Here is a 27,590-nt window from a genome sequence, read left to right as displayed (position 1 = left end):
AGATGTTGTGGAGCCCTGAATAGAATAAAAGTGGCTGATAAAGATGACTGTAAAGGCCGAGGGCCCTCACACATTCCAGTTGAACTTGTATGTGTGTGGCAGAGGGCGCAGTGAGCAGCACCGCTCCTGCTTGTTGCTGTGTTTCACCCTCTGGGCCGCCAGGGGGCACACTTCTCCACGCGGCGGCAGCCTTCTCCGTTTGGCTGAATCATTTCATCCATCGTACCCAGAATGCAAAGTGAGATACCGAAATCTCAATAGAAAACCTCCGGCTTTCCAGGTTATCATGGCGATAACGGGCATGTCTCCCCCCTGAACCCCTCGCGGTACCAGAGGCTTTGCTTCCCCCCGCTACATGAACGCGCTCACCGGCTCTCATGCAGCTCGGAGACCTGCCGGACGTTTAGCCCAGATTGGAGAGAGGACATAGCGAGTGACCGCCATGGCAGCGTCGGAGCTGTACACAAAGGTAAGCCTGTGTTATTCATGTGTTTACAGCTGCCTCATGTTTAGCGTCATGAAGAAATGCCGTCAGAATTCCAGTATTTTTCGTGCTGACAGAAAAATGCAGCTTCCGAAAAATGCATCTTTTTGCAAAGCAAGTGTGGTGTTGTTGTCTCCGGATGGACGGAGGATGAGTGAGCGCGGTGTGGCACGCAGTGGGATGTGTTCGGGGTGGAAACGTTGACAGGGCGCTCAAACGGGTGCAGCTGACGAAAACACGACGTTCAGAGATGCGGTGGAGGGTCCCGGTTCTCCCAGCCCGGCACCCCCACATCACACACAGCCGCATTTACTGTCTCCTCGTTAGTCCACCGAACGACACCTCCTGTCCTCCCAGGCCTTCGGCTTTGACATCATCACCCACTGGGCTGGGATGATGCAAAGGCGGTGCCAGCCATCATGGAGGCTCATGCCGTTACCTCACGAAACCGTAATATTTGGCGGTAACACGGCCGTCTACATGGCCTCGTGTCAGCGTTTAGGTCGGGATGGGGGGCGCCTGTCTCAGGCTGGCTCAGGACCCGGCTCTGTGTTGATGGAGAGCCGGGTCCTGCTGAGATGCTGCGATGCTGCGCCGCATCCGGACAGTGTAGCATCCTTTAGCATCCGGGATGTTCAGACCAGCAGAGGCCCTGAAGTCCCAGAGTGAGCTCACAGACCCACACACTCACTGAGGAGGACTCACAAGGTCAGGAGTACAGCTGCTGCGGCTGGATTCCTATTATTTAGAAATGTGAAACCAAGACAAGACTGTGTGTGTGTGTGTGTGTGTGTGTGTGTGTGTGTGTGTGTGTGTGTGTGTGTGTGTGTGTGAAGGAGAAAGAGATGAGTCACCCATCCCCCTACACTGAAAGCTGGTGCGCTCAGCTTGAAAAAGCTTGTGTTTGGGGGGGGCGGGGGGTTGGGACAGTGTGCATAAGGATGATGATTGCTGTGGAAATACATCTTTAAATCTGCAGTAAACAGCAGCACCTTTAGTGTGTGTGGAAGTTGAACCTCCTCCTTCAGTAGGTAGAAGTTCTGTCCAGCCTGTGCTGTAGTTAGTCCTTTAGATTAGCGCAGACAGAGACCTTGTCTTTGAGCCAGATGACACAGGTTTGAAGCCTTGTGTCAGCAGTGCTGACACCATGCTGATCGTTTGAGTCTGTCTGCTCCAGCGGTGCTGTCCTGCAGCTGACCCTGACCTCTGACTTTAAAGAGAGAAACACAAAAAGGCTCCAATGATTTAAGACTCAAACAATTAATTGGTAGAGAGAACGTTGAGGGCCTCCAAATGAATGCCTTTTGATTTTTGGATATTCTTCCAACAAATAAAGAACATTTTTGCAAAAGATCATTCTGATAGTGGTGGGGGGGTTGAAATGACAGAAAATGCTCCTTAAAATGCATATTTGACATCTGAATCTATTATAAAAACAACTTTTAGTTGCTGCCTTATATATTATAAATCTAATACAAATAACAATTTCTGCCTGTGCTCACTCTCTTTTAGCAAAAGTAATGTGTTGGGTCGGCCTAAAAAGCACCAGGATGTGAAATTACAACCAGCCACTAAACAAAATCCAAGAAGGTTTTGGCTGCGGCTGCTGAATTAGTTTGGCTCCTAGCCAGCCATCAATTTGTCTTGTCTTATTCTATGAGAACTGTGGGTGTTAAATGGTTTTAATTGCGATGAAATAGGGATACATTTAGATGTACGTGTCCGTGTGGCTGGGAAACACAAAGTCAGTTTGTATGTTGAATGGAGGCGTCTGTTTTGGAGGTCAGCCTCTGATGTCAGACGCTTCTCTGTGATTTACTTTTCCATCACAGTGGTGGGAAACACTCTGCTCTTTGTGCCTATGAATCAGCCTTATAGAAGCTTATTGAGCAGGTCTGAGCTGCTTGGCTAGTGTACACACACACAGAGCATCAGATTCTCCTTCAGAATCTACATTTGGCTTCATGACTGACCTGTAGAAAGAGAGGTGAGTCAGAGGTCAAAGCAGATTAAATTTAATCAGGATCAAAACTAGTAAGATGTGGTGAGTATGAATGAACCAGCGTTGTGTAACTAAAAGCACAGACGGACGAGAGGGAGGACAGTCTTATGGAGATGGAAGTGAAGCGATGCTCCATCTCATGACTGATGGAAATGCTATTCAACAGACCGGGAAGACTTTCAAAAATACATAGTGCATTTGTTTAGTTGTATCACAACAAGTGCATATACTTCATTTTCAGAGTTACTAGACTCTACACTTATTCATGAGCCTAAACTGAAAAGATGCAGAATCATACAGACCCCTCGCCCCTGACTGCAGTTCAGACAGCTTTGATTTGTCAATCAATCAATTAATCTTTATTTATAGAGCGCCAATTCATAACAGCGGCAGGTCTAGACCAAACTCTTTAATTAATAAAAAATGAAGGACTTAAGAATCCCCTCATGAGCAAGCATTAGTTAATGGCAACAGTGGCAGGAAAAACTCCCCTTTAACAGGAAGAAACCTGGAACAGAACCAGGCTCGGAGGTGTGGGGGCTTTCTAATAATAACAGCAACTACTTACTGACTATAGGAATGTGACTAATAATGATCAATATGGTAACAGTGAAAAACATGACAATAGTTAGATATATGAATACTAATAACATGACTAATATCAGTAAAAAGTGTCAGCAGCAGTGATTCATGAAGCCAGAGAACCACGGCAGGAGAACCAGGACCAGGATCCGCAGGAACCAGAGAACCACAGCAGGAGAACCAGGACCAGGATCCACAGGAACCAGAGAACCACAGCAGGAGAACCAGGACCAGGATCCACAGGAACCTGAGAGATGAGAAAAGCACAGAAAGGCTCTGGGGAAGATACCAAGTTAGTAACAGACATTAAAGAGACATGAAGCATCAGGATGGAGAGGAAGACAAGGAGAGAGGAGCCCAGTGCATCATGGGAAGTCCCACAGCAGTCTGGCTGGTCCAAAGCCTGATCCAGCCCTAAACTATAAGCTTTATCAAAAGGAAGGTTTTTAGTCTACTCTTCAATGTAGAGAGGGTGTCTGCCCTCCGAACCCAAACTGGAAGGAGATTCCACAGGAGAGGAGCCTGATAGCTGAAGGCTCTGCCTCCTGCACTACTTCTGAAGACTTTAGGAACCACCAGTAGACCTGCATTCTGGGAGCGCAGTGCTCTAGTGGGGTAGTACGGTACTATGAGCTCTTTAAGATATGATGGAGCCTGACCATTAGGAGCCTTGCAGGTGAGGAGAAGGATTTTAAACTCTAATCTGGATTTTGCTGGAAGCCAGTGAAGAGAAGCTAGGACAGGGGAAATGTGATCTCTTCTCTTCGTTCTCATCAGAACACCAGCAGCAGCGTTCTGGACCTGCTGGAGAGTCTTTAACGACTTATTGGGGCAGCCTGATAGTAAGGAACAGAAATAATCCAACCTTGAAGTGACAAATGCATGGACTAGTTTTTCTGCATCATTCATAGACAGGATGGACCTGATTTTAGCAGTATTATGTAGATGGAAAAAGGCAGTCCTGGAAATATGTTTTATGGACAAATCCTGATCAAAGATAACTCCCAGATTCCTTACTTCCTTAGTAAAGACTTGATAATATCCAGTAAGGACATGTTAATTAAAGGTAGAACTTCTTCCTTTATTTGTCTGCATCAGTGACTTTAGCTTTACGTTTAAAGTGTGTGTGATGTGATTATATTGCCAAGAAGATTAAGGTATTTGGATAACAGATGAGAAAAACACACACTATACAGATATTCAGAAGAAGGAATCATTCTTACACCATATGCTTTGTATGTACTGCAGTGGTGCTCTCAGGTCCACATCACTTCACAGATCTCTGTGATGAAACAGCAGAGCGCCTCTTAAACTCATGCACACACACACAACGGCACTAGTACATCATTCACATGTCGAAGTGTCATAAACTGCCAAAAGGCTTAACTGCTAGAAAGCTCTTCCACACGTGACATGCTGGTAGCAAAGGGGAGACACACGTCTTATTCAGTATCACAAGGAAATGCATCAGTGCAGGTGCCGGTGCAACAGAAACAAAGTAAACTAAAGTATTTCACATGTAGTTGCTGTGATTGTGCAGTCACTGCTTACGGTTCTAGTCAGACTGACTGGACCCTAAGCTAAAAGAGCAGCATCGTTCACGCACTGGAGACTTGAGGCTAAATCAGCGCTGATCCATATGGGTCAGAATGTTGCACATATGGCCACATGGCACTGGCTGATGTTAGGACGTGAGTGTTGTCGTGAACAGCTGATGGAAAAGTAAACACCTGCAGTTAAATCACTTGTTGGGGTGTTTCTAAGGGCACAGCATGCGCGACTGTTTCAACCCACAGAGAACAGTTCACCTGTGGGTTTCTGTGAGCTCATTAAATTCACACCACCTTTCATTTATCCTCATCCCTAATGTTCAGCCGTATGAGCGCCATGGAGAGCGATGTCTGGATGGATTGCCATGAAATACACACGATTCATGTTCCCATGCGATGAGTAGAAAGCTCACTCTGACTTTCCAGTGACGGCCATCATCAGGTCAAAAATGTAATTTGCTCAGTAGTTTGATTGATGTGTAATATCCGCAGAACTAGTGGAATTCCCATGAGCCTCAGCTAAGGTGGTAAACATGGTATACATTTCATATTATAGCACAGTAGTTCATGTAACATGGAGCAGTCATGCTGTGTGTGCTTTAGGTGTCACCTCAACAGCATCAGGTGGCAGATTTTATATGCGGTTTAGTATTTTTCTCCCCGGCTCTAATTGAGAGCATGTGCATTAGATTACAGAGATAACCTGATAAGGTAGTAATTGCGCAGTCATGTTGTATATGCTCTGGCATGTAGTCATCACCGTCCTGTCCAACACAGACTAACGCATCATGGGCACACTCACAGATGCATGTTTATGGCTAGAATGGTGATTCTGACTATCGTGTTCAGTCTGGTTTTTGTTTCTTTCAACTTTCAACCGGTGTCATAAGTAAAGGAAATTTGTCACGTTACACAATAAGAACACTTATTAGGTTTAGAGAGGAAAACACTTGATTAACGTTTGCATGTTCATAAATTGTAGGAAGAAGAGTCAGGTTCAACTGCTCATGTGTGCGTCTGTCAGGAAACGGTTATTTAGAGGCAAGTCAGTGTTTGTGGGAGAGTCCTGTTTTCTGGCTCTGAGACGCTTCCTCACAACTCATGTGATTGAGAAAGGAAGCAGGGGATGTTTGATAGACAGTAGGGATGGCCAGTCGTCTGTCACGGGGCAAGAAAGTTCTTGGGGAACGTCTTGTGTCTTGCTGCTTGTGTCTGCACGGCACAATGGGAAGGTCTCATTCACCAGAGAGTGGAGTTCAGCGCTCAGTCAGCTAGTGTCTGCTCTTGTGGCGTGTATTCTCATCCAGATGACCAGAGAAGCTCACAACATGCGCTAGACTTGATGAAGAGGCAAGATGAACCGGGAGTTGGAATATATGTTTGTCCAAGTAAGTTTTTGTTTCTTTTAATCTTTCAATTCTCGTCCCATCCATTCATTGATTAGGCTGATATGTGGCCTAAAACTGTTGAATTTGTTATGGACAACGGACATTGAGTTTAACAGTCTGATCTGTTGATGGAGAAGCTATCGTCTCATTTTAGCCACATGTGGTTCTCTGATAAGTCACCTGTGAGTTCTGGTCTTGACTTTGGTATATTCCATCTCCAGTGTCCAACACAGGGCCCCAGTTCTGGCACACCCTTCTTCTAGAATCGTCTCTGCAGAATAGTAATGTTACTGAAATCAGCAGGGCAGTAATAACTCCAGAGTAGAAACAAATCAGATTTTAACCTGAGTTGAGTTTTGGGATCTAAGTAACAGCAAAATCCTTGTTTCAGATGTCAAGTCTGTTGTCAAAATTAAATCAGTAGAAGTGGTTTGTACTCTGTCCAACCGTTTGTAGAGACGGGACTGCATGGGTTGCTTTGAAAGCTAGGACTTGACCCAGTGGGAAAGATGGAGAAGCACTATCTTCTCCTTTGAATGATAATCCAGCAGCATTGTTAGTTAGTCTCATACAGATCTACAGGCCATATAAACATTTTGGTTGTGCTGTAGTGTGTTGTGTGTAGCAGCAAGGGAAGGGAATCTCCAGAAAAGTATGTCTGTGACAAGTTGGTTAGCTTAGTATGGCATTTTCCATTTTATTGTTTGTTCTATCAATCATTTTCCTGATTGATAGAACCAGACATGTCTGCCATAGACAGAAAAAGCCCTGAAAACCCATGCACTGCTTCTCCCACCCCAACATAACACACAGACGTGCACAACTCCAGGAGTCGGCACTGACTAAACTAATGTGATTAGGTGCTGGGCAGCATCACAACTTCTTAGTAAGCTACTCTGATCTTTGGCAATCACCAGACACTGGCACGCTAGCTGTAGCTGTTTAACTAGAGTCTAGTTAGGGAACACCATCAGTTGTACCGAGACAACCACGGCTTCTCCCCAACCAAGCTCTCCCCCAGCACTGAGGTCTCTGTGTCTTGGCGTCATGCTGCGTTTGCCCAGCTGAGCAGAAAAACAGCAGATTCTCACATGAGTGGTATCATGTGACGAGGCCTCTGCAGTCTGGGACTCCATTGATGGCTTTACTGAGAATATGTGGGCAAAACACTTCTCACATACCTCTGCAGCTGTCTAGATGTTTGTCCCCGCCGGACAATATTTGAAAAAGTGTTAATCCACTATTTCCACTGACTTTTATGGTGTGTTCTTTTTGTAACTCATCTCTTTCTTCTTTTTAGAGAGTTTAGCTGCACTGATAATGTGTCGACCATTTTTATAGTCGTTATATTTACCTCAGCAACATTTGACTGGATTTACTTATTGTTTTATCCCATTCATACCCATGTTCAGTATTGTGGGGAGGACACGGGACAAGTCCTAAAAGTCTAGTTGGCATATTTTCTGCTCTTTTTGTTGATGGTAAAGATGGTCCATTGTTTCTCTGAGATTATGTACATATCGTTTATGATTAAGAATTTCTTTTGTAAAATGAATGCAAAAATTTAGACGTGAAACAAGGAGCAACTCACCTTTGGAAACCTTGCAGAAATGTACAGTAAGTGGTGTGATAAGTGTTCAGTGAGGTCCTCACAGTGTTTGATAAGTGCAAGAAAACCCTGGGAGGGCTTAGAGCTCAGTGAAACAGTGAAAGCTCAGAGATCAGTATTAGCAAGGTGAAGTCTAATCTGCTGTTCTCATGGAGTTACATCCCTACACACACACACACACACACACACACACACACACACATACAGAACATGAACATACTGCACACACACACTTTCCCAGTGACCATTAGTCTTCTTCTAATTTCCTTGCAGAGGCACTGCAATACAATCAGAGCAAATGGAGCTTAGATCTACAGCTGTCATGCTTAAATGTCTCCTTTTGGGTGCTTACATTATTCTATGTCCAGTGCTTCTGTGGTCCAGGACAAGAGTTAAGAGTAGCAGAAGCTCTTGTGCTTATGTTAGCGGCAGGCACAGTAATGGTAACCTGTATACCATATGTGAATGTAATGAAATCTCAGTGTAGTTGATTGGAATAAGATTAGCTACTGTTAAACCCTGAGTTAGCCTAATCAGGACCTGATCCTTTGTCTCAGTTAAACCAGGATTAGCATTTGTACCTTTCAAGAGCAGCCCTCCCTGCTGTCAACCGAACCGAACTGATCTGCTGACTTCTGTGATTCATTATTTGATAGAAAAGAAATCTCTTGAGCCCTGAAAACCCTCTTCATGTTTAAAAGCAACACACATTTATCACATAGAAAGCATGTGACCCTTACATCAGTGTGGCCAAACCCGGCATCCTGAGGAAATTACAGACTTACAAACACAGCTGTGTGTGTGTGTGTGTGTGTTCATGCATGCAGCATATGTGGGGTAAGCTCAGTGTAGAGGCACTTCAGCCATTCTGACATCACAGATGCTCTGACATCTTTGCTGTTTTTTCATGGCTCCTCTGCTCTTCTTGTACCACCCATCACACACCAGCCTGGCCATCATCCATCCGTCTGTAAGGCAGACAGAGAGCCTGCACTCTGACTCATCACATTTTTCTCTCCAGCTTTCAGATGCTCCTCTTTTCCAGCTTGTCTTTCATTGTGGAGGATTATGTCCTTGAAACATGTTATCTAAGTGTCTATCAGTGTGTGTGTGTGTGTGTGTGTGTGTGTGTGTGTGTGTGTGTGTGTGTGTGTGTGTGTGTGTGTGTGTGGTACTTTCATCCTTTGTCTCTTCTCTGTTTTCTGAACCTGGGGAAATGTGCAGGTCTCTATAAATGTTTCATGGCACCCACAGCTGTCTGTCTTTTCCTCCCATACTCAGGTACACACACACCTCAGTATGTGTACGCTTGTTTTCTATCACATGGAAAAAGACAAAGAAGACATATAAATTGGGAGCATATGTCAGCGTTAACTAATCCAGTTTAATCATGCTCAACACCTACTGATGTGTGAAATAAGTGTGTGTGTGTGTGTGTCTGCGTGTGTGAGGATCATGAAGTGCAGTAGCGCAGTCTGAGGTGTGATGCTGCTCAAAACTCGCTGTTGCTATTTTTAGCCTCTGTCATCCTCATCCTCCCCTCCCTCTCTCCCTCCATGGTTCTCTACATCTCGCTCGCTCTCTCTCTCTGTTGCTAGGATGTTGGCTGTTGGGACGGTGTCTTGTGAGAACCAAAAAAGGTGAAACGATTAATGAAATGGTGGGACTGGAAGAGTGATAGGGAGACATTTGTTGTATTTGCCAATGTTATTATTATTCTCAGTGTGTTTCCAGGAAATCTGCCCTCCCACGCTCATAGGTACACTGCATCCAGACGAACCCCTTTGTCAGCTATGGAGCAGTCAGTCTTTGCATATATAAATGACAGCCATCACTATTTTGTCCATATCAAGTCCACAAAGACTCAGACTCTTGTCTTCTCTGACAGCAGTGTGATCTGCCTCTACCTGGTGATTGCCTCAGTCATGGTGTGAAGCCATCTGTGGTTTCTCACCTGGCAGGTAGCTCGACAACAGGGCTTGCTGTTGGTGTGTCAGGTTGTGAGTTGGAGCCGGTGTGATGCTGGATAAACATGTTAATGTCTAATCAGGTATTTGCTTTCCTGATTTTCATCCTCATCCTCTTCCTCCGTCTTCTTCCTCCTCTAAATGCCTGGCCCCACCCCACTGCTGTACAGCAGCTAGAACTGTACATTTAACTACCTAATACCTCATATGTTTTACCTTTTTTTAATTGGTAAAATCATTTTATTTCACTCTGTCGATTATATTTCAGCTTGTGCCACTTTTCATTGAAGCTGTATGGTTCACTACTAAGTATTCACTCCCAAGACTTCATCATTCTGTTAGATGGAAAAGTTCTAGATGTGTTGTACATTAGTTTGTATACAGTTTCCTAAAGTTTAGTTGGACATATCTGATCTTTGGACCTCAGCTACAACTTGACATGAAGATCTGCCAGTTTGAACAAAATGTGGCTGCATAACAGGGGTTTGGAATAACTAAACCACCTTCAGGCCACAAAAAGAAACAAGAAAACTGCGAGCAACAAAGTGGTTTTCCAGAACTGAATAATGATGTGTAAGCTGTTAATTTTCTGTAGTGTCTGTTAATGTTGCAGAAATGCTTGATTATATTGTTTAAAAAAAAACAGAGACATGCATTGGATAATGTTTTGATGCTCTATAGAATCATAAATGACCCTAACCCTTAACACTGAAAGTGACAGCAGTTTTGAAAAAAGTGAGAAACATCTGCAGTGTCAGCAGGCAGATGTTGCACCAACAACATTTCAGAACATAATAGTATCTATAAATATATAAACTATTGAACAGCTAATCGTGCCAATAATGTGCCAATGTTAATGAGACAGTTGGTATTACTGATGCTGTTTATTGATTGTTTACTGTCATATGAAACTGCCTATTACAGAAATGATCTTACATTTAAGATATTGATTCAGTTGTTTTCATTGAAGCAATTGTCAAAGGAGGAAAAGAGGATGTCCAGAATTATGAGTGAGGGATGTTTGACCTCACACATGCACACTGCTGGTATCAAACAGGTTGTGACCGGTGGTTCGGTTCTGTTGGACATTTGTGAGGTTGTCTCCCATTTTTAGCTGCTGTTGGATCTGTAACCCCGGCGCACGCACACACGTAGACACACACATGTATCCTCTGTCTTTCTCTTTGTCTCTGTTCCAGTTTGTGCTTTTCTTTTTCTTTGACTACACACATACAGCTCAGAAGTTATTCACTTATCACAGTAATACTCATATTGGTGTATGAACCAGCTGATGATTAACAAGAAACAGTAGTAGAGATAGATCATTTAGAAACATTGCACAGTCCAACGGGGAACTAATAACGTCAGTTATTTAACTTTAAGACATCAGTTAGTGTATTAATAAATGTGTAGTGGTCAAGTATTTTATGTTACTCTCCACACACTATCAGCATTACCGCACTTTATGTTATGTGCCATTTACTTATTCTCTGCCTGTATAGTTCCTTATTCCTTCATTTACTTTACAATGTTTCTGATTTTGGATGCGTTTCTGTTAACTTTGTCCTCTGACTTGCACAGATCATCATTTGTTAAGTAACTGTCACTCAGCGGCAAACCTCAATCCCACTGTACACCACCTAACCACACTGATCACAGCTTGGTGTTCCTGCAGGGGTGGAGTGAGAAAAGGATGAGATGAAAAGACTGGTCGGGGTGGAGTTTTGAAGAAAAATACTGTGTTTACACATGACAAATAGATTTAATATATTTTGTATTGCAGGCTTATCGGCATGAAATAAAAACATAATTTAAGTTTCCTTCTTTTTGTCTTTTAACACCATTACTCTTCTTCATACAAAGAGTGAGAGAAGGGTGTAATTTTGATAAATAATCTACATGTATCAGAAACCTCACTGAATTTGAGTACACTGATTTTTTTTTTTTTGATCCGTTCTGTACACAAGACATCTATCACATGTCTGTGAGGGTTTTTTCTTCTCAGAATAGAGGGTACCTTAGGACGTCATACGCTGCACAGATTGTAAAGCCTTGGGCAAATGGTGGTTTGTGGTTTGGGGCTATTTATAAAACCTGACTTGGCTTGACTTAACGGACAGTGGGAGAGAAGGAAGGCGAGGGTGTGTGTGACCATGATGTCATGATTCAGATGATCGGTAGTGAAACAGCAGACCAAATGAACCAGTCTCTCCGTTGTGCGCTTTTACAATGAGTTCTTTCTCTTTCACTACTGTGAAACTGTCTTCGCAGTTTATGTAATGAAGGCATGAAATCAGTGTCAAAAAGATTCTCAGTGCTCATCGTCATGTTCTTCAGTTGTCCAAGTTCTCATTAAGAAAGTATCTGTTAGATGTTTCTGGGTTAGTTGTTCCCTGTATGTGCTCAGTATTTGAAATAAACAACGCTCTGATTAGTCTTGAGATTATAATACATTTAGGTGTTACTGTGTAAATCCTGTAGTGATCTGTGGAGGATGTGTGTGTACGTGTGGGTTTAGTCTCCTGAATAATGCTTTAAAAAAGGCAAAAGATGAGTACATTTTGTCTGCTCTTGTTTTGAGAGTTATCATTTATTCATTTCCATGTGGTGATGGATTCTGCACAAAACAAGCACACATTCATGTCAAGTTTAGTGAATACAACACATGCTGCAGGACTACAGGCCCCACTAGAAACTCTCATCTTTGTCCTTATGTAAGAAATACAAGTTGTTTGATCACTCATTGTATGTGTATGCACACACATTCACACACCGGCCGGCCTCGTCTGTCTGGGTTTTTAAGATCACATTGTAGTTGTACTCTCAATCTTCCAATCAATGCAGTCGTCCAGCAAACCACCAGAAGTAAGGCCTCTTTGTGTGTGTGTGTGGATTCCGCAGCCATGTGACTGCCAGTGTTCATCAGTGTTTTCCCACATGTCTGTGATCAGCTGATTGCCTCAAGTTTGTAAGGGCTGAAACTTTTACATTGAACTTTGTGTGTGTGTTTCAAGTTATGACTATACAATATCCACAACTGCATTCTTCATCAGTTAGCGCTTAGAAGCCAGTGTTTTCTCTGAGGTCAAACTGTTTTTAACTGTCAGTAAAAAGGAAGTAAACTTTCCTCTCATCCCTCTTTTAAAAGGGTTTTAGTTGAACTGAGGTGCAGCAAACTTGAGTCAGTGTCATTTGTATCTAAATTAATAATATTGACTCCATTTTGCTTTAAAAAACAGATAAAGTGGGTTCATTGCACTGGGACACTTAGAAAATTGATGTGTTTTTTTTAATTGACCCTAATGCTGTTTGCTGTTCACTGAACCAAAACCTAAAGAAGGCATCTAAGTCTTGCTAAAGAGGATTTTGGATGGCAACGTAAAATGTTAGCAACCCTGGCTCTCCTGAAGTGCTGTGACTTGTCTTATCTGACTTGTCTCTTGTCCTCCTGTTTTCCCTCGCTCTCAGTGCGCTCGGGTGTGGATTCCTGATGCAGAGGAAGTGTGGAAGTCTGCTGAGCTGTCCAAGGACTACAAAAATGGCGACGCCGCCCTGCAGCTCATGCTGGAGGATGGAACGGTGAGAATGAATTGAGGAGTAGGCTGGGGCGGAATCATTCTCTCCCTCTTTATATTTCATTTCTGTATTCTTTGTCTCTCTCTCTGCTCAACAACACTGGCTCTCATTAGCAGTTATTGGTTTTATCGTTAGCACTCTCCACAAATGAGGCCCCAAGGAGCATTTTAAATGTATAGCAATAAATTGAGTTCCTCAGCTTAGAATCCAAACATCCTCCAGCACATTGTTCTTACTCATAGCAAACATTAATGTGCACTCTTGCTAATGAAAGCATGCTACTGGCAAAAACAGTTGCTGTATGCTTAACTGATGATTAAAGCACCACCAATGTGGTTACTGTATGTTTTTTGGTTTCATGTCTCCAAACGTGTCATTAGCTTTTCAGTGAATTTTAAGTTAGACCACAAGCCCATGAAAAAGTGACACATTCTACCAAACTCCTGTAAAAAAGATTCTCGCTTCATGTTTTGAAGTTTTCTGTGGAATGCTGCACCATGTGTGTCATTGTGGATTTTGCTGCTGGTGCAGAGCCAAAGTCTAACTATTTTCTATTCATAAAAATAGTATATTTAAGTTATCTTGCACAGTTGATTGGGCTGTTCTCTCTATTTTTACAGGCTGATAGCTCTCGTTGAAGATTATCAAAATAACACAATAAGTCAAGCGACCTGATATCTTCTTCAGTCCTGATGTTGTTTTCTGAAAGACTCCCTGAAACAGGCTGAAACATCAAACGAGCATTAAAAAGAGAAAATGGTCCAGTTATTAGTGTCATAAAAATGTAAAATGTGGAGCATATAAGACTTAGACTAATAAGATACAATACAGCTTTGTACGACTAGTGATTTTGCTCCAGAGCCATGACAAACTGTTGCTTGTCTCATGATATTTGTGAGAACATATGCATGAAATACTTTATGAATACTTTTAGTTAGAGTGGACAACTGCTATTGATTATTCAAAGGATGGGCTCTCCATTGTCAGTCAGCCTTGAGACAGCTTACAGATGTGCATCTGGAAGAAATCTCAATGGATTTTATTAAAAGTTTCACACTTTTGGCTTTTAGCAGTAAAAACGGCCATGTTTCTCTCTCATCATTTGGTGAGTGTAAACATAGAATGTAGTCTGTTGGCTGAGTTATACGGTTATCCTGTTTCATCTTCAGAGCATTGACCACAAATTGGACCCCAAGACAAAGAACCTGCCTTACCTGCGAAACCCCGACATCCTGGTGGGCGAGAATGACCTCACAGCTCTCAGCTACCTCCATGAGCCGGCCGTGCTGCACAACCTCAAAGTCCGCTTCGTTGACTCCAAGCTCATCTATACTTACTGCGGTGGGTGGCGCTTAAACGAAGCCCTACTGGGTGTCGTCACTGCTTTGGTAGAAATTCATACTTTTCATGGCCAACATTTAATTATTGGTAATGCAGAGAAAAAAAGCAAGGGACATAGACGTGAACACATGATGAAAGAGTCGCAAAGTTTCCAGAACATTTGCATGTACGTGCCTGCGGATGAAACCACACGAGAACACGTTACAATGAATCTGTCAAATTAAAGTGATCCACTACAGTAAAAAGATGAGATTGATTTGTATTGTGTGCATTGCTCTGTTAATGAAAACGATAGAAACCTCATTCAAATGTTTGCACTTATTATGGCATGTTAGTCAGCTGAAGAATGTTTCAACATGGACGGTTTTATGGTTATTTATTTATTAGCTAAGTGCGGCCTTGATGTCCTTGACCTTCAATAACCTCTGTATTTATACTAGAAATCAAGCGTTGTTTGTTGCATGTAGGTTATGCCTATCGACTGTGTTCACGCTCATCGATAACAATGGATAAAAACTTATTAGCTGTAAACTGCAGTCATATTCACTATTGTATTGTTTGGAGAAAATCAGGAAAATGTCATACGTTGTATTCAGCCATATGCCGATATATATAAATTACTATTCCAGGGTAATGACATTTTTTCTGTTAACTGTTTAAATTGTTGACAACAATGTGGGCCATCTTGCTTTCTCCCCTGTTTGCACTGCTTTGTTTTTTAAATAAGCACCTTCAATTTGGATAATGAACAATATGCAGTATTGTTGTATTTCTACCCTGTCAGTTCATCATCAAAGAATCATCTCAGTGAGTTACTTGTGTACTTCCAGTTCGCCTGCAGGTAAGTTCATACTTTCCAGCTGTGTTCTGTGTCATAGGAATCGTTCTGGTTGCCATTAACCCATATGAGACGCTGCCCATCTATGGAACAGACATCATCAATGCCTACAGCGGTCAGAACATGGGAGACATGGACCCACATATCTTTGCTGTGGCAGAGGAGGCGTACAAACAGATGGCCAGGTTTGTGTGTGCGTGTGTTACCTGAGTGCACTTGGTTCTAGTCTCCTTGTTGCTCAGCCCTCCCTCTCTCTTCAGGGTTTGTAGGTCAAAGCTGAGCCAGAAATAGGCTCACGGTGGTCTCAACGTCTCAACACACACACACACACGCACGCTGCTTTTCTCTGCAGGAGCCAACCAGTAGATCTCTTCAGCCCCCACCGTTTAGTTTACGTCATCAGCGCACTACCATACACATGTATATGGGACTGCATAGCAATTTTTTAGCTCTTTCACTAGTGCACTTTCAGTTCAAGGTGGCAGCTCATGCAGTGTAAGGCTGCACAACTGATCGTATTCATAATCTATATTGTAATATGTATTACTTTATGTATAATATATTTTGATGTCAATCTTAAAATTTAATAGTAATAATGATAAACTTTTGCTATTTTCATAGCACTTGTCTTTGCAAAGTTATAAAGTGTTTTACAGGGAAAAGAAAAAGTAAAGCAAATGCAAATGACAATTAATGCTGCAAGCAGCGATGATCGGGCCCTTGCACCTCAGCATATGTCGGGATTTAGTGAATAAATAACTTGTAGATTTCGTCAAGCCCGGAAGTAAATTTGGGACAGATTTGACCTTCTGAAGTGCAGTTACAGGCTGCTTCTTGTTTCAGGCTAAACATGGAAATTCGGGGGCCTAGAAAATTAAAGCTTGTAACAACTTTTCATCTTTAAAGTCTGTTCTACATAGAGAGTTAAATTTGAGGTGGATCAGATTAACCTCCTCGGGCTAGTTCGGTAATTTAGGACCCCTCCAAATGACCAAAAATACACAAAGTGAAATCGAATTAAAAATGGCTGACTCCCTGTTGGGTTTAGGTCATTTTACCAAGTGACTTTTTTTTTTACATCTGGATACAATACTTGTACATACCAAATTTCGCGCATGTGTGTCAGAAAGGAGGGGCTTCATTTTTGAAATTTGGTACTTGGGCCCTAATGATCCATCAAAAACAGGAGATTTAAATTTGAAGTTAAAAGGAGTGGAGATCACACAAATACAAAGATTTTGTAAAATGTTTCAGTCTGGTAGCCTTAACTCCACCAGCTGAAACCTGGGAACAACTAGCAGAGCCCCACCCACTGATCCAAATAGAGGCACAGGCAAAAAAAAATCAGAACTGAGCCTTACCAGTAGCAGGGAGTTTTTCTGAAGGAGGTGGCGCAACAGGATTTGATCTCAGTTGTTGGAATGACAAGGAATCGACCTGCTGGGATTCTAAAGCATGCAGAGGAGCACGGGTGATGAGGGGCATTATCGCCTTCTCTACTGGCATGCATTAAAAAGGATCTGACACTTTTTATCTGCCCAAGGTCTTGGCAAGGCAAATTTATTTGTGTAGCACCTTTCAGACACAAGGCAATTCAAAGTGCTTTACAGGGACATAAAAAACAATAAAAAATAAGACACGAAAACATTAAACTGCATGTAAAAGATAATATAAGCACAAGAAAATAAATGATTAAAGCTTCGGAGAAGATGCATTAAAAGACAATAAAAGCATGTGTGGAGGGGGAGGCAGGAGGAAGAGGCTGGGATTCCCTCAGCAGCAGGGGAAAGTCATGCTGGTTGAGGATGTCAAATCTGTTCTCCAGCTCGACGTTGTAGGTTGGACATGTAGGAAGGGAGCGCCTCCCTTTCCTACTTGGAGTGCCGACCAGGGACCAGGGCTAGTTGGCACTGTAATTGACAAACTTTCCAGCAGCACAGTCAAACATGGCCTTTAACTGTTGCCCCATAGCCTTAGTTTTATCTGTCTTATGGTCAAATTTGGGTTTCACAATTACACTGACAAGTATTTCCTTATGTCGTTTTTTTTTTCTGTCAGGGATGAGAGGAACCAGTCAATCATTGTGAGTGGGGAGTCCGGAGCAGGAAAGACGGTATCAGCCAAATATGCCATGAGATACTTTGCTACGGTCAGTGGCTCCGCCAGCGAGGCCAACGTAGAACAGAAAGTCTTGGCTTCCAACCCCATCATGGAGGTGAGGACTGCAGGCTGTCCTTTGAATTACGTTTGAACAGTTTCATCTTTAAGAGAAGCAGCTTTCTATTGACACTCAAAGAAACCCTGAACATTTCTGTTCAAATATAAAACTACAAACATGTTTAAAACTTTTTGGGAACATTTCTAGATTTAGTGATTTTTTTTCCCCCTCTCTAAATTTGTGAAATCACTTGATGCAACTGTGGTTACAGGTTAAACACTTACTGAAACATACACATGATACATACTTGCATCATTTTTCCTGACAGTTTGCGTATGGACACATGTTTCCTATACAGTATTTTTCACAAGCTTAGTAGATTTGTGAATGATATGGGCTCTATGTCAGGCCTCTTTTTCTTCTGTTGCCTTTCTCCTCCACTGGCTTAATCTCTTCCCCGCAGTTTCTCCAACACACTTTTTAGCCTCGAGCTGCTTTTTCCTGTGAGAACACAAGTCTTACCCTTAACTGTGCGTGTGTGTGTGTTTTCTTTCTTTCAGTATGGTCATAAAGACAGGAGGAGTTGGAAAGCTCTCCTGTGCCCATATGCCTCTACCCCCCCGTTCCCCTCCTCCCAACCTCCACCTCCTGCTATCCCCCACCTTTTCCAAACCGCTCTGCTAACATCACTCTCGTCCTCCCAGCCACCACTTTTACCTCGAGCCAATTAGAGACGAGCTGACAGAATGAATAGAAAGCTTTCTTTCATTGCAGTGATGTCACTCCAGCCTCTGTGCCTGGATGCAGAGTACACGGTTGCATCAGCTTGTTCAATTTTATAAAACCTGTGTGTGTGTCTGAATGTGCGCATGACAGGGAGAGTTTTGTGTGTGGTGCGTACATTTATGTGCTGATGCAGTCAGACTGAAAAACCTGCTCTGCTCAACGACTCCTTGTCTGCAGTGAAAGACTGTGTATTTGGCCTTAACTCAGCAAGAACCTCTCTGCGCTCACACACTGATTAGCTCTGTTTAAGACGGCTGGTTTTGTAGCTGTGGTGTGTATGTTTGCATGTAGCCCCACCCATCTACTGACAGTTCCTAGCAGGGTCGTTGATCATTTCTGTAAATACTGAACCAATGCTGCTGACTTCAGATGATTTGTTTGCTAATGTATAGTAGCTCAGCAGAAATGCCTTTCAACAACAAGTCTTGTCTGTGGAAGAACAGAACTCCATTAAAACATACGACTGATTTGTCAAGTGCGGACCACCAACCACAGACAATCTCAATCTTTTTTCATGCTGAAAGCCACGGTATGGAATGTCCTGGTGTACCACTTTTAGAATCAGGTGTATGGTACTTTTGAGACTTCGAACTGAAGACTGAGAATCGTATGAAACAGATTAGCTTAGTTTAGCAAAAAAAAAAATGGAGACTGGGCTAAAAGGCAAGCGTGGCTCACTATTTCTTAATGACTTCCTTACGACTACAAGACTTCAGGAAGTCACTGCTCCTGGCCAAGAAACCCAGAGTCAGGCTAACGGTTTTCCCCTGTGTCCAGACTTTGTGAGAAGCTAAGCTAACCAGCTGCTGGCATTAGCTTCATATTTACTGTACACTCACGAGAGTGGTATAAATCTCCAGATCGCACTCTCAGCAAGAAAGTGAAGAAGTGTATTTCCCAAAATGCTCAAGAGCCATATCAGCCCTAACAACATGTTCATGGTGAGGATGAAGCACTTTGTTGTGTCCTTGTACCAGTAAGCACATTAGAAATTGCCTTTCACTCTGCTGTTGTGATATCCTGGGACAATAGGAACTACCGTTTGTGCGCAGCAGATTTGAAGCCAAATGGTGTTTCAATAAAAAGTGTTGCTGCTCTATCTGCTCAACAATATGCTGTATTTGTTTGCCTTTTGTGGCCCAGGCTATCGGAAATGCAAAGACCACGCGAAACGACAACAGCAGTCGCTTCGGGAAATACATTGAGATCGGCTTTGACAACCGCTACCGAATCATTGGCGCCAACATGAGAACATACCTGCTGGAGAAGTCACGAGTGGTGTTTCAGGTGAGCACACAAACACACACGCTCAACACTCGCACCAGCAGTACTTGTGTGGACATGTCTTTGACTTGCACCGAGTCCCTTCCACCTGAGTCAGCTATCACAGACACGTCCGATCTTTGGACAGTTGTGCATTTTGTTCTCAGCTGAACTGTTGAAAAAGTGTGACACATTAAGCTTTAGATCATGCAGTAACCCAGTTGTGGAATTTGCCAGTCAGAGCACAGTTTGAAGTCATGATGGGATTTTAGTGTCCCTCTGTCATATTACCTTGCATCCTGTCCTTGAGCATGTTACTGGATGTGTTGGTCATGAATACGCAGTACTTTAACTGACCTTTCACTCTGGTGTTTTTGCAGTGTTGCAAGAAAAAAGAAAAGAGAAAAAAAAAGAATCAGCAGTAATGCATTTATATAATCTACTACCGCTGTAATGTAAAAGAAACAAAAAACAGTCAACCCTTTTCGTTGGAACTTCAAATTAAAAAAACTCCTAAATTTGTCATTTTAAATGATACAACCTGCTGACTTAAGCACACAGCTACAAGCACACAGGGAACACGACTCAGTATTTCATTCATTTCGAGTGTCAAATTGAGAAGTATCAAAATCTTGGTTGGACAACAAGCAGGTGACATACAGGGAAAGGAACTTGTCTGAATGACTATGAGTAAGATGTGTCACTAAGGGAAGTCTGACCTCTCAGTTACTCTGTCACCAATTAAAAGTGGCATCCATTTAAGATACATAGCATATAAATATGACATCTCCGGTTTGATTTCAGTCGGGGGCTACTTTTACAGGGCCTCATAAATAAGAAGTACATAAGAGGCACTGTCACTCAAGCAGTCTGTTCAGTAGGGATCATAGAAAAAAAACCTCCACCATCGCTATTTGTCAGTGAGTCCCTGGTGTCCTTCAGAGCAGAAGAATGCAGCACTAACTTCCTTCTCCCCACAGACAAATAGGAGGAAACAAAGTAAAACCCAACCCAACAATCCATCTGTCACACTGGGTTAAAGTACGGCTCTTTGTCTCTCTCCTCAGTGTCAAAGACATTTCTCCCCAAATAATGATTTAACTTGTGTCCTTTTCTTAACTAAATCTTTCTTTAGCAATCCCTTTCTCTGTTTTTACAACCAAACAGAGCGTCAGAGAAGCTAAATCAGTGCACATGTTTAACATGCATAAAAGTTTATAACCTTTGGGGCTTTTTCATCTGGCACCTTTATATTTTGTGGTTCTACTCTTTGTACACTTTGTGTACATCGATGTGTGTGTAGATCACGTTTACTTACTCCATCTCTTATGTAACTTTACTGTGTATTTAGCGAGTGTATTTGCCCACTGGTGGAGCCTGTAGGCAGTGTCAAGATAAAGATAAAGATCAGGAATTTTTGAACTCTGCACACACTTGTACACACGAGTGAACACATAAACACAGACACTGGTGTTATAGACAGCACTGCCAGGGAATGAGGATGTAGCCGTAAAAACGTGATCATTTTCCTCCACACATTTTTCACATGCTTGGCTCTAGTACCACGTGTGTGTGTGTGGTAGTATGTTGGACACAGGTAACAGCGTTGCTCCCAGCTTTACAGCCCCCTGCTGACATCCTTTTACCACTTAAGTTCTATATTTTCCCCTGAAATGAATCGGCAGCTCCAGATATTTCTTACTGTACAAGCACGTCTATCTGCCTGCAGTTACTGGCCAGCTGTATTATTTATGCCCGTTTACTGTATGATCTATCAGGTGCCTCATCATGGGTATGGGAACACATGCACAGGTGGGCCACATCTTGTGTTTTGAGTCTAAGTAAACATGTAATATGCTAATCTGCTCTAGAGCAAGGCACCAGTTCACCAACTGTTCCAATGGCGCTTCCAGATGTTAAACTGTCAAACTGTTTAATGGTAAAGCACATAATTATACATGTCGACACAGTTGAGTTCCCCTGCATGAATGTAGGTCAAAGAATGAGGAGAAAAAACTCGTGATTAGGAGTGAATATGTCTAGATAAATACCATTCATGGGATGTATTTGAATAAACATCCAACAATAAGCATTCCTCTCACATTATATGATCTTCATGTTTCTTCCAGGCAGACGAGGAGAGGAATTATCACATCTTCTATCAGCTCTGCGCTTCATCCCATCTGCCTGAGTTCAAGAATCTGAAGCTGAGTAAGTCTCATGCACCCAGAGCTGCACCGTTGACCATCAGCTTAAAGTGTACATTCACACCAGAAAAGGACAACCAGCTGCTGTTGAGTGGAAGGAGGGTTTCAGACACATCTGAATGGAGTCTGACTGGTGAAAACATTAGCAACAGCAATTGAAAATGAGCAGTGAAGGCAGTTTAATTGATTGTAAAAGCATTGTGTTGGAGCGGGCGGGAAGAACTAAAAATATTGAAAATCATCATCTCAGGGACTCCTTGGCTCCGCCAGACAAAACATCATTAGCAATTAAAAGAGACATATTATTCACATTTTCAGGTTTGTATTTGTATTTGGTGGTCCTAATAGAATATGTTTAAATGCTGTAATGTTCTGTTATGTTATGTGACACACAAGGTCACCCTCTCGGAAAAGCTTGTCTGAAAAGAGAGGGCAGCCTTGCCGCGCTGCCAGATTTAGGATTTTAATTTTATCACTTTAGACGTATCAAATTCTTTGACTCTGTGGTTAAACAGGCTCTCATACAGAGTGTGGTCTCACTGTGGACCCGCACCTGCTCATCCTAGTCAGTGGACACACACACACACACACTGCTGGCACTGTCACTTACAGCCACTCAGTTGGCTCTTTCTCACACTCTCTCACAGACACACACACAGCTGCTGTGTTTTCCTCTCCTGCTGACTTCCTGGCGAAGTAAATGGTGAAGTTGTCACAGTCAGTCAGTGCCTCTTGTTACCAGGCAACAAGCCATGCCTTAATTCAGTCATTCGTAGTTCATTCTTAATTCAAGTCAATATGTGCATAATGACTGATTGTGGGAAAATGCCCTTGATTTCACTCTTTTTTTTAAGAACCCTGAACCATCTGCCTGGTCTGTGTGTGTGCTGACGGAATTCACATCTCATTTCATTGAGTTCATTGAATTGGAGAATTTGAGAGACAGCTAATTACAGCTAATCAGAAAGGATCATTCTCCCTTTTGTCTAAAATAAGTGTACACTAGCAGATTCATTTCTGAAATCAGATGCATGTTAATTTGTGATGCAGCGCTGCGTGGCAAAGGAGAACGCTTTGATAGCACAGCTGTACCCAATGTAAAACTACACATGCTGCATGTTTGCTGCATTTATTCACCCTCTCTGTTTCTACACTACAGGCAGTGCAAACGACTTTTTGTACACCAGGCAGGGCCGCAGTCCCGTTATCGTCGGTGTGGACGACACGAAGGAGCTTTGCAGTACTCGCAATGCCTTCACATTGCTTGGTAAGATGCGTGCACTCACACATAAAGATAAATACAAGTACAAATCTGTCTGCAAACACTGTAACCCTTATACTTAATAAAAGTATGTAATAATTTGGATGTGTGTGCATTTCCTGTACAGGTATCAATGAGTCCTATCAGAAGGGATTGTTCCAGGTTTTGGCTGCTATTCTTCATTTGGGAAACGTGGAGATAAAGGATAGAGACTCAGACAGCAGCGTCATTCCTGTGAGGAAAATATTTATACTGCAGTACTGATGATCAGTTGTTTGTGCCACTTGCTTCATTAACCTTCATCTCATGAGGGGACGACGGTGTCACTGGTGTCATTGTGATCTAGTTGTGGTTCTCTTGCTAATGATTAAAATGTCTTTTTCTGCAGCCCAACAATTCCCACCTGATGGCATTCTGTGAGTTGGTAGGTGTGACCTACCAAGATATGTCTCAATGGCTGTGCCACAGGAAGCTGAAGACGGCCACGGAGACGTATATCAAGACCCTCCCCCGCCTGCAGGCCACCAACGCCCGTGATGCACTATCCAAACATATCTACGCCAAGCTCTTCAACTGGATTGTGGAGCATGTTAACAAAGCCCTAATCACCAATGTCAAGCAGCACTCCTTTATCGGTGTCCTCGACATCTATGGGTACGTCTGTGCATTCGTCCGTGTGTCAAGCAAAGGCAACAGAAGTCATTTAGTTTCAAAGAGATAATTTAACTGAGCTACTTTGCCTTGCAGTAGATGTTATCCGGCTGGTTGACTCCTCTCTTCTTCCTCTAAGGTTTGAAACATTTGAGATCAACAGCTTTGAGCAGTTCTGTATTAACTACGCTAATGAGAAACTCCAGCAGCAGTTCAACATGGTGAGCGGCATGTGTTATACCTGTTAGATTCCATATCATATTTACAAATGTAAAACCATTTTTTCAGTGTTTGATGCAAGTATACAGCTTAATGTGTGTGTGTGTGTGTGTGTGTGTGTGTGTGTGTGTGTGTGTGTGTGTGTGTGTGTGTGTGTGTGTGTGTGTGTGTGTGTGTGTGTGTGTGTGTGTGTGTGTGTGTGTGTGTGTGCGCGCGCACGTACAGCATGTGTTCAAGCTGGAGCAGGAAGAGTACATGAAGGAGCAGATCCCCTGGACTCTGATTGACTTCTACGACAATCAGCCTTGCATCAACCTCATAGAAGCCAAGATGGGCATCCTGGACCTGCTGGATGAGGAGTGCAAGGTCCTTTTTATTTAGCACACTAAATGATAATAACCTTGAATCTGTCTTTTAACAAGTGTAACAAGAAATCAATATACAGTTACATAAGACTATTCATGAATACTGTTGGAATAAGAACGTTCTCCTAAAAGTAAACAAGCAGGAAAGTAAAGTGAGTCCATGCTGCATGTTAAGCAGAGGTTTGTGGATGAATATCCCAGTGAAAACCGTCTGTCCATTCACACCCACATTCTGTTTAACATTCATTTTCTGACAGTGGGCCTGTCAGTGCCTCCCACCAAACACTAGACGCACAGTTTCCAACACCTACACTTATAGTGCAAAACAGCATTCACCTGCAGGAAGGAAGCTGATATGAAATAATGACCACAGACACAAAAGCTACTCTGTTCTTTCCTTCCGGTATACGTATACTGGAGACAAAGCTTTTTTTTATCATTTTATACATTCTCATCTTGTAAATGGTTCACTGGACGTCCACAGGACTGTTAGTAATGTTGTCCTGAGCTTTGGTTGAATGTGTGTGACGTATCAGAGTTATCTGAGTTCATATCTGTACCATGTACACACTTTCATAGCTCAACCAGATCAAATCTCTCTTTGGCTCTTAACATTGCAAGGTCAATGTGTTGGCTGTAGAGGTGGTCCACATTGCTGACATTACTGCAGGGTAGTGCAAACACAAAATAGACATTTGGTTTGACTTCCTGGCAAAAAAAATGTGCCCTGATACCCTTTGTAACTAGAAAAAAAGAAACACTCCAACATAATAACCCTGCAACTTCAATCAATTGAAATATTCAGTTTTCTTGTCTCTCAGTTCATTTACAAGCAAATGGTTAGTTGCATGTTTTCTTACTACTTCTTGATCCCTTTCTGCACCAGATGCCTAGAGGTTCGGATGATTCGTGGGCTCAGAAACTCTACAACACCCACCTAAAGACCTGTGCCCTCTTCGAGAAGCCACGCATGTCCAACCGCGCCTTCATCATCCAACATTTTGCTGACAAGGTGGGCTCCCGTTACGTTTGCCTCATGTTTACACAGTGTTTGTTTCAAATTCATTAGTTTGCAATTCAGGCTTTGTTCCTTATTTAGCTGCACAGGTAATGGCATGCAGTTTGAAGCATTAGTGATTTGACATTCAGGGCTGCAGTGAGATATTTTAGGATGGCTTGAGCAAAGACTTTTTTGTTAGCACTGTTTACATACAAAAAACAGTTTTGCACATAAGTTTTTACTGTGTGTGTGTTTGTGGCTCATGTGATGTGCTTTAGTGTAATAGGTTCCTTATCCTGGAATGAGGTTCTGTATGTCTATTTTTAGTTCATCACTATAAGGTTACAGTTAAATGGGTCAAGGACTAGAACAAGGCTCTCACCTAATTTTAAAACCGTATCCTTGGAAATATTTCTGACCAAACAGTTGCAAAGATCGATCCTCATGTATTTAAAGAATTACTGTAGCTTCTGTGAAGACTTTACTGTTCAGCAGCAGTCACAGGACTACCCCCCTAAATATTAGGACAGTGTGACTACGCAGGTTAGATTGTCTGTTAACACCTGAATGTGAGTATGTGTATGAAAATGCTAGGGAGAATAGATAAACTGTAATTTCCCATTTGAAATGAATGACCTGGAAAAATCGTAGTAAAATTAGAGATATTGTAACACAAACTGTGCTGTGCTTGTCGAGCAGGTGGAGTACCAGTGTGAGGGTTTCTTGGAGAAGAACAAAGACACGGTGAATGAGGAGCAGATCAATGTGCTGAAGGCCAGCAAGGTGGGAAACAGAAACACAGATATGTGTCTGCATCATAGTATACACAGTGACCAGCAGAAGCTGTATGTGCACAGAGCCATTTGAACACATTAACGTATCACTCAAAGTGCTGTGTTAAAGCCAGCAGTGAAGACAAGTTTAGGATTTATGGTCCGAAAGGTTTTATTTCCACATACCAGATAAAGCTGAGCACACACCACAGAAAGTTGGGTCACTGGCAAAACATGACTGACGGAGGATGAATAGGATTGTAGTTATAAATGTTCCACTGCATATTGTACTTCACAGCTTGTCCAAATACATATTTAATGACTTGCAGAAAAGCACGGTTACGCCTAAATAAATGCAGTGTTACACAATAACAGTAATGCAGTATTGATGCAGATGTTGAGTAAACACATCTAGCCTTATGCAGCAACATTTACTAGTTTAGCAGTTTGAAGGCTGTTGAACTTGAACCCTACTCCTTCAACCACATGCAGACGCATATTCACATACGTGCTATTGAGCCTAAATTAGTCAGATCACATCCAAATTAACATCACGTACGTGTGTGTGTGTGTGCTTGTGTGTGTGTGTGTGTGTGTGTGTGTGTGTATGAGTGTATGCATTTTACTCTTGGTTCAGGATCAGAGTGTAAAACTCAGTTGGGTCAAATGGGGCCTAAGTCTTTAAATCCTCACACACACACACACACACACACCATGATATAGTGTGTTTTTCTTTTTCCAAAATGTCCAGTGACCTTCAGCTGTTCTCTTATAGACATCAACGAGAGCGGGATTGGGTAAGGGTTGAAACTCTATCTGTTCTAACCTCTAACTCAACCACTTAACACACACACATGCACACACACAGATACACACAAACACACGCTCGTGGATGTATAGTCTGAATGTTGCCACGGAAATCAGTCAGATTTAAGCAATGGTGATAAAAAAGGTAATAAGCTCTTAAAGAGATTTTGTCTCGTTAAGTTTCGTTTGACTTCTCTGTTAAGCTGATCCCATTATTTAGTGTGTGTGTGTGTGTGTGTGTGTGTGCGTGTGTGTGTGCGTGTGCGTGTGTGTGCGCGTGCGCATCTGTGTGTGTGAGTGTGTGCATGCATGTGTGTTTGTGTGTGTGTGTCTTTTTCCACGAGTTGATCGTTTGCCCGCACAGCATCTTGATGAACATATCTATAAAAATGTCAAGCAAGAAGAAAGCTGCTACTTTTTCACATGGGACTCACCCACATTATTTTCTTGAGTTGCTTTTAACCACAACACAACAACTTTTTCTTAAACCTTCATTGATAGAAAAATATGCAAAAATGACACTTGGAAACATTCAGCAGCTAACTGTTTTGTTTTCATTACATCACCACGTCACACATTGACATGACATTAACATGCAAAATACAACAGGAGGCAGAATATCTGGGCCATGAGAGGTTGAGGCAGCAAACACACCATCTCAGAGGTATCCAAGATGGACACAGTGTAGTCCTCTAAAGCTGCTGTCGTTGATAGTCTTTCAACTCTCAACTTTCAAAGGACATTTGTGGTTTATTACAACTTA

At 42.4% G+C, this 27,590-nt stretch overlaps 1 protein-coding gene across 1 annotated transcript in view; it reads left to right on the top strand.

Annotated features, from left to right (window-relative positions):
* The first annotated feature begins 330 nt into the window (after positions 1-330).
* myo5aa (myosin VAa) overlaps positions 331-27,590 on the top strand; it is a 46,507-nt gene continuing 19,247 nt past the window's right edge. The window contains exons 1-14 of the mRNA XM_070856431.1: positions 331-469; positions 13,051-13,161; positions 14,328-14,499; positions 15,378-15,522; positions 17,396-17,552; positions 19,425-19,568; positions 21,674-21,755; positions 22,911-23,018; positions 23,140-23,246; positions 23,401-23,666; positions 23,803-23,884; positions 24,108-24,248; positions 25,134-25,259; positions 25,947-26,030. Of these exons, the coding sequence (XP_070712532.1) occupies positions 443-469; positions 13,051-13,161; positions 14,328-14,499; positions 15,378-15,522; positions 17,396-17,552; positions 19,425-19,568; positions 21,674-21,755; positions 22,911-23,018; positions 23,140-23,246; positions 23,401-23,666; positions 23,803-23,884; positions 24,108-24,248; positions 25,134-25,259; positions 25,947-26,030 (1,752 nt within the window). The 5' untranslated portion in view covers positions 331-442. The remainder of the gene's footprint in view (positions 470-13,050; positions 13,162-14,327; positions 14,500-15,377; positions 15,523-17,395; positions 17,553-19,424; positions 19,569-21,673; positions 21,756-22,910; positions 23,019-23,139; positions 23,247-23,400; positions 23,667-23,802; positions 23,885-24,107; positions 24,249-25,133; positions 25,260-25,946; positions 26,031-27,590) is intronic.

This window comes from Pempheris klunzingeri, chromosome 1 (genome assembly GCF_042242105.1).
Source record: "Pempheris klunzingeri isolate RE-2024b chromosome 1, fPemKlu1.hap1, whole genome shotgun sequence".
NCBI classification, from domain to species: Eukaryota; Metazoa; Chordata; class Actinopteri; order Acropomatiformes; family Pempheridae; genus Pempheris; species Pempheris klunzingeri.
The sequence above is the reverse complement of the archived record's forward strand: the minus strand, read 5'-3'. Positions and strand labels throughout refer to the sequence as shown.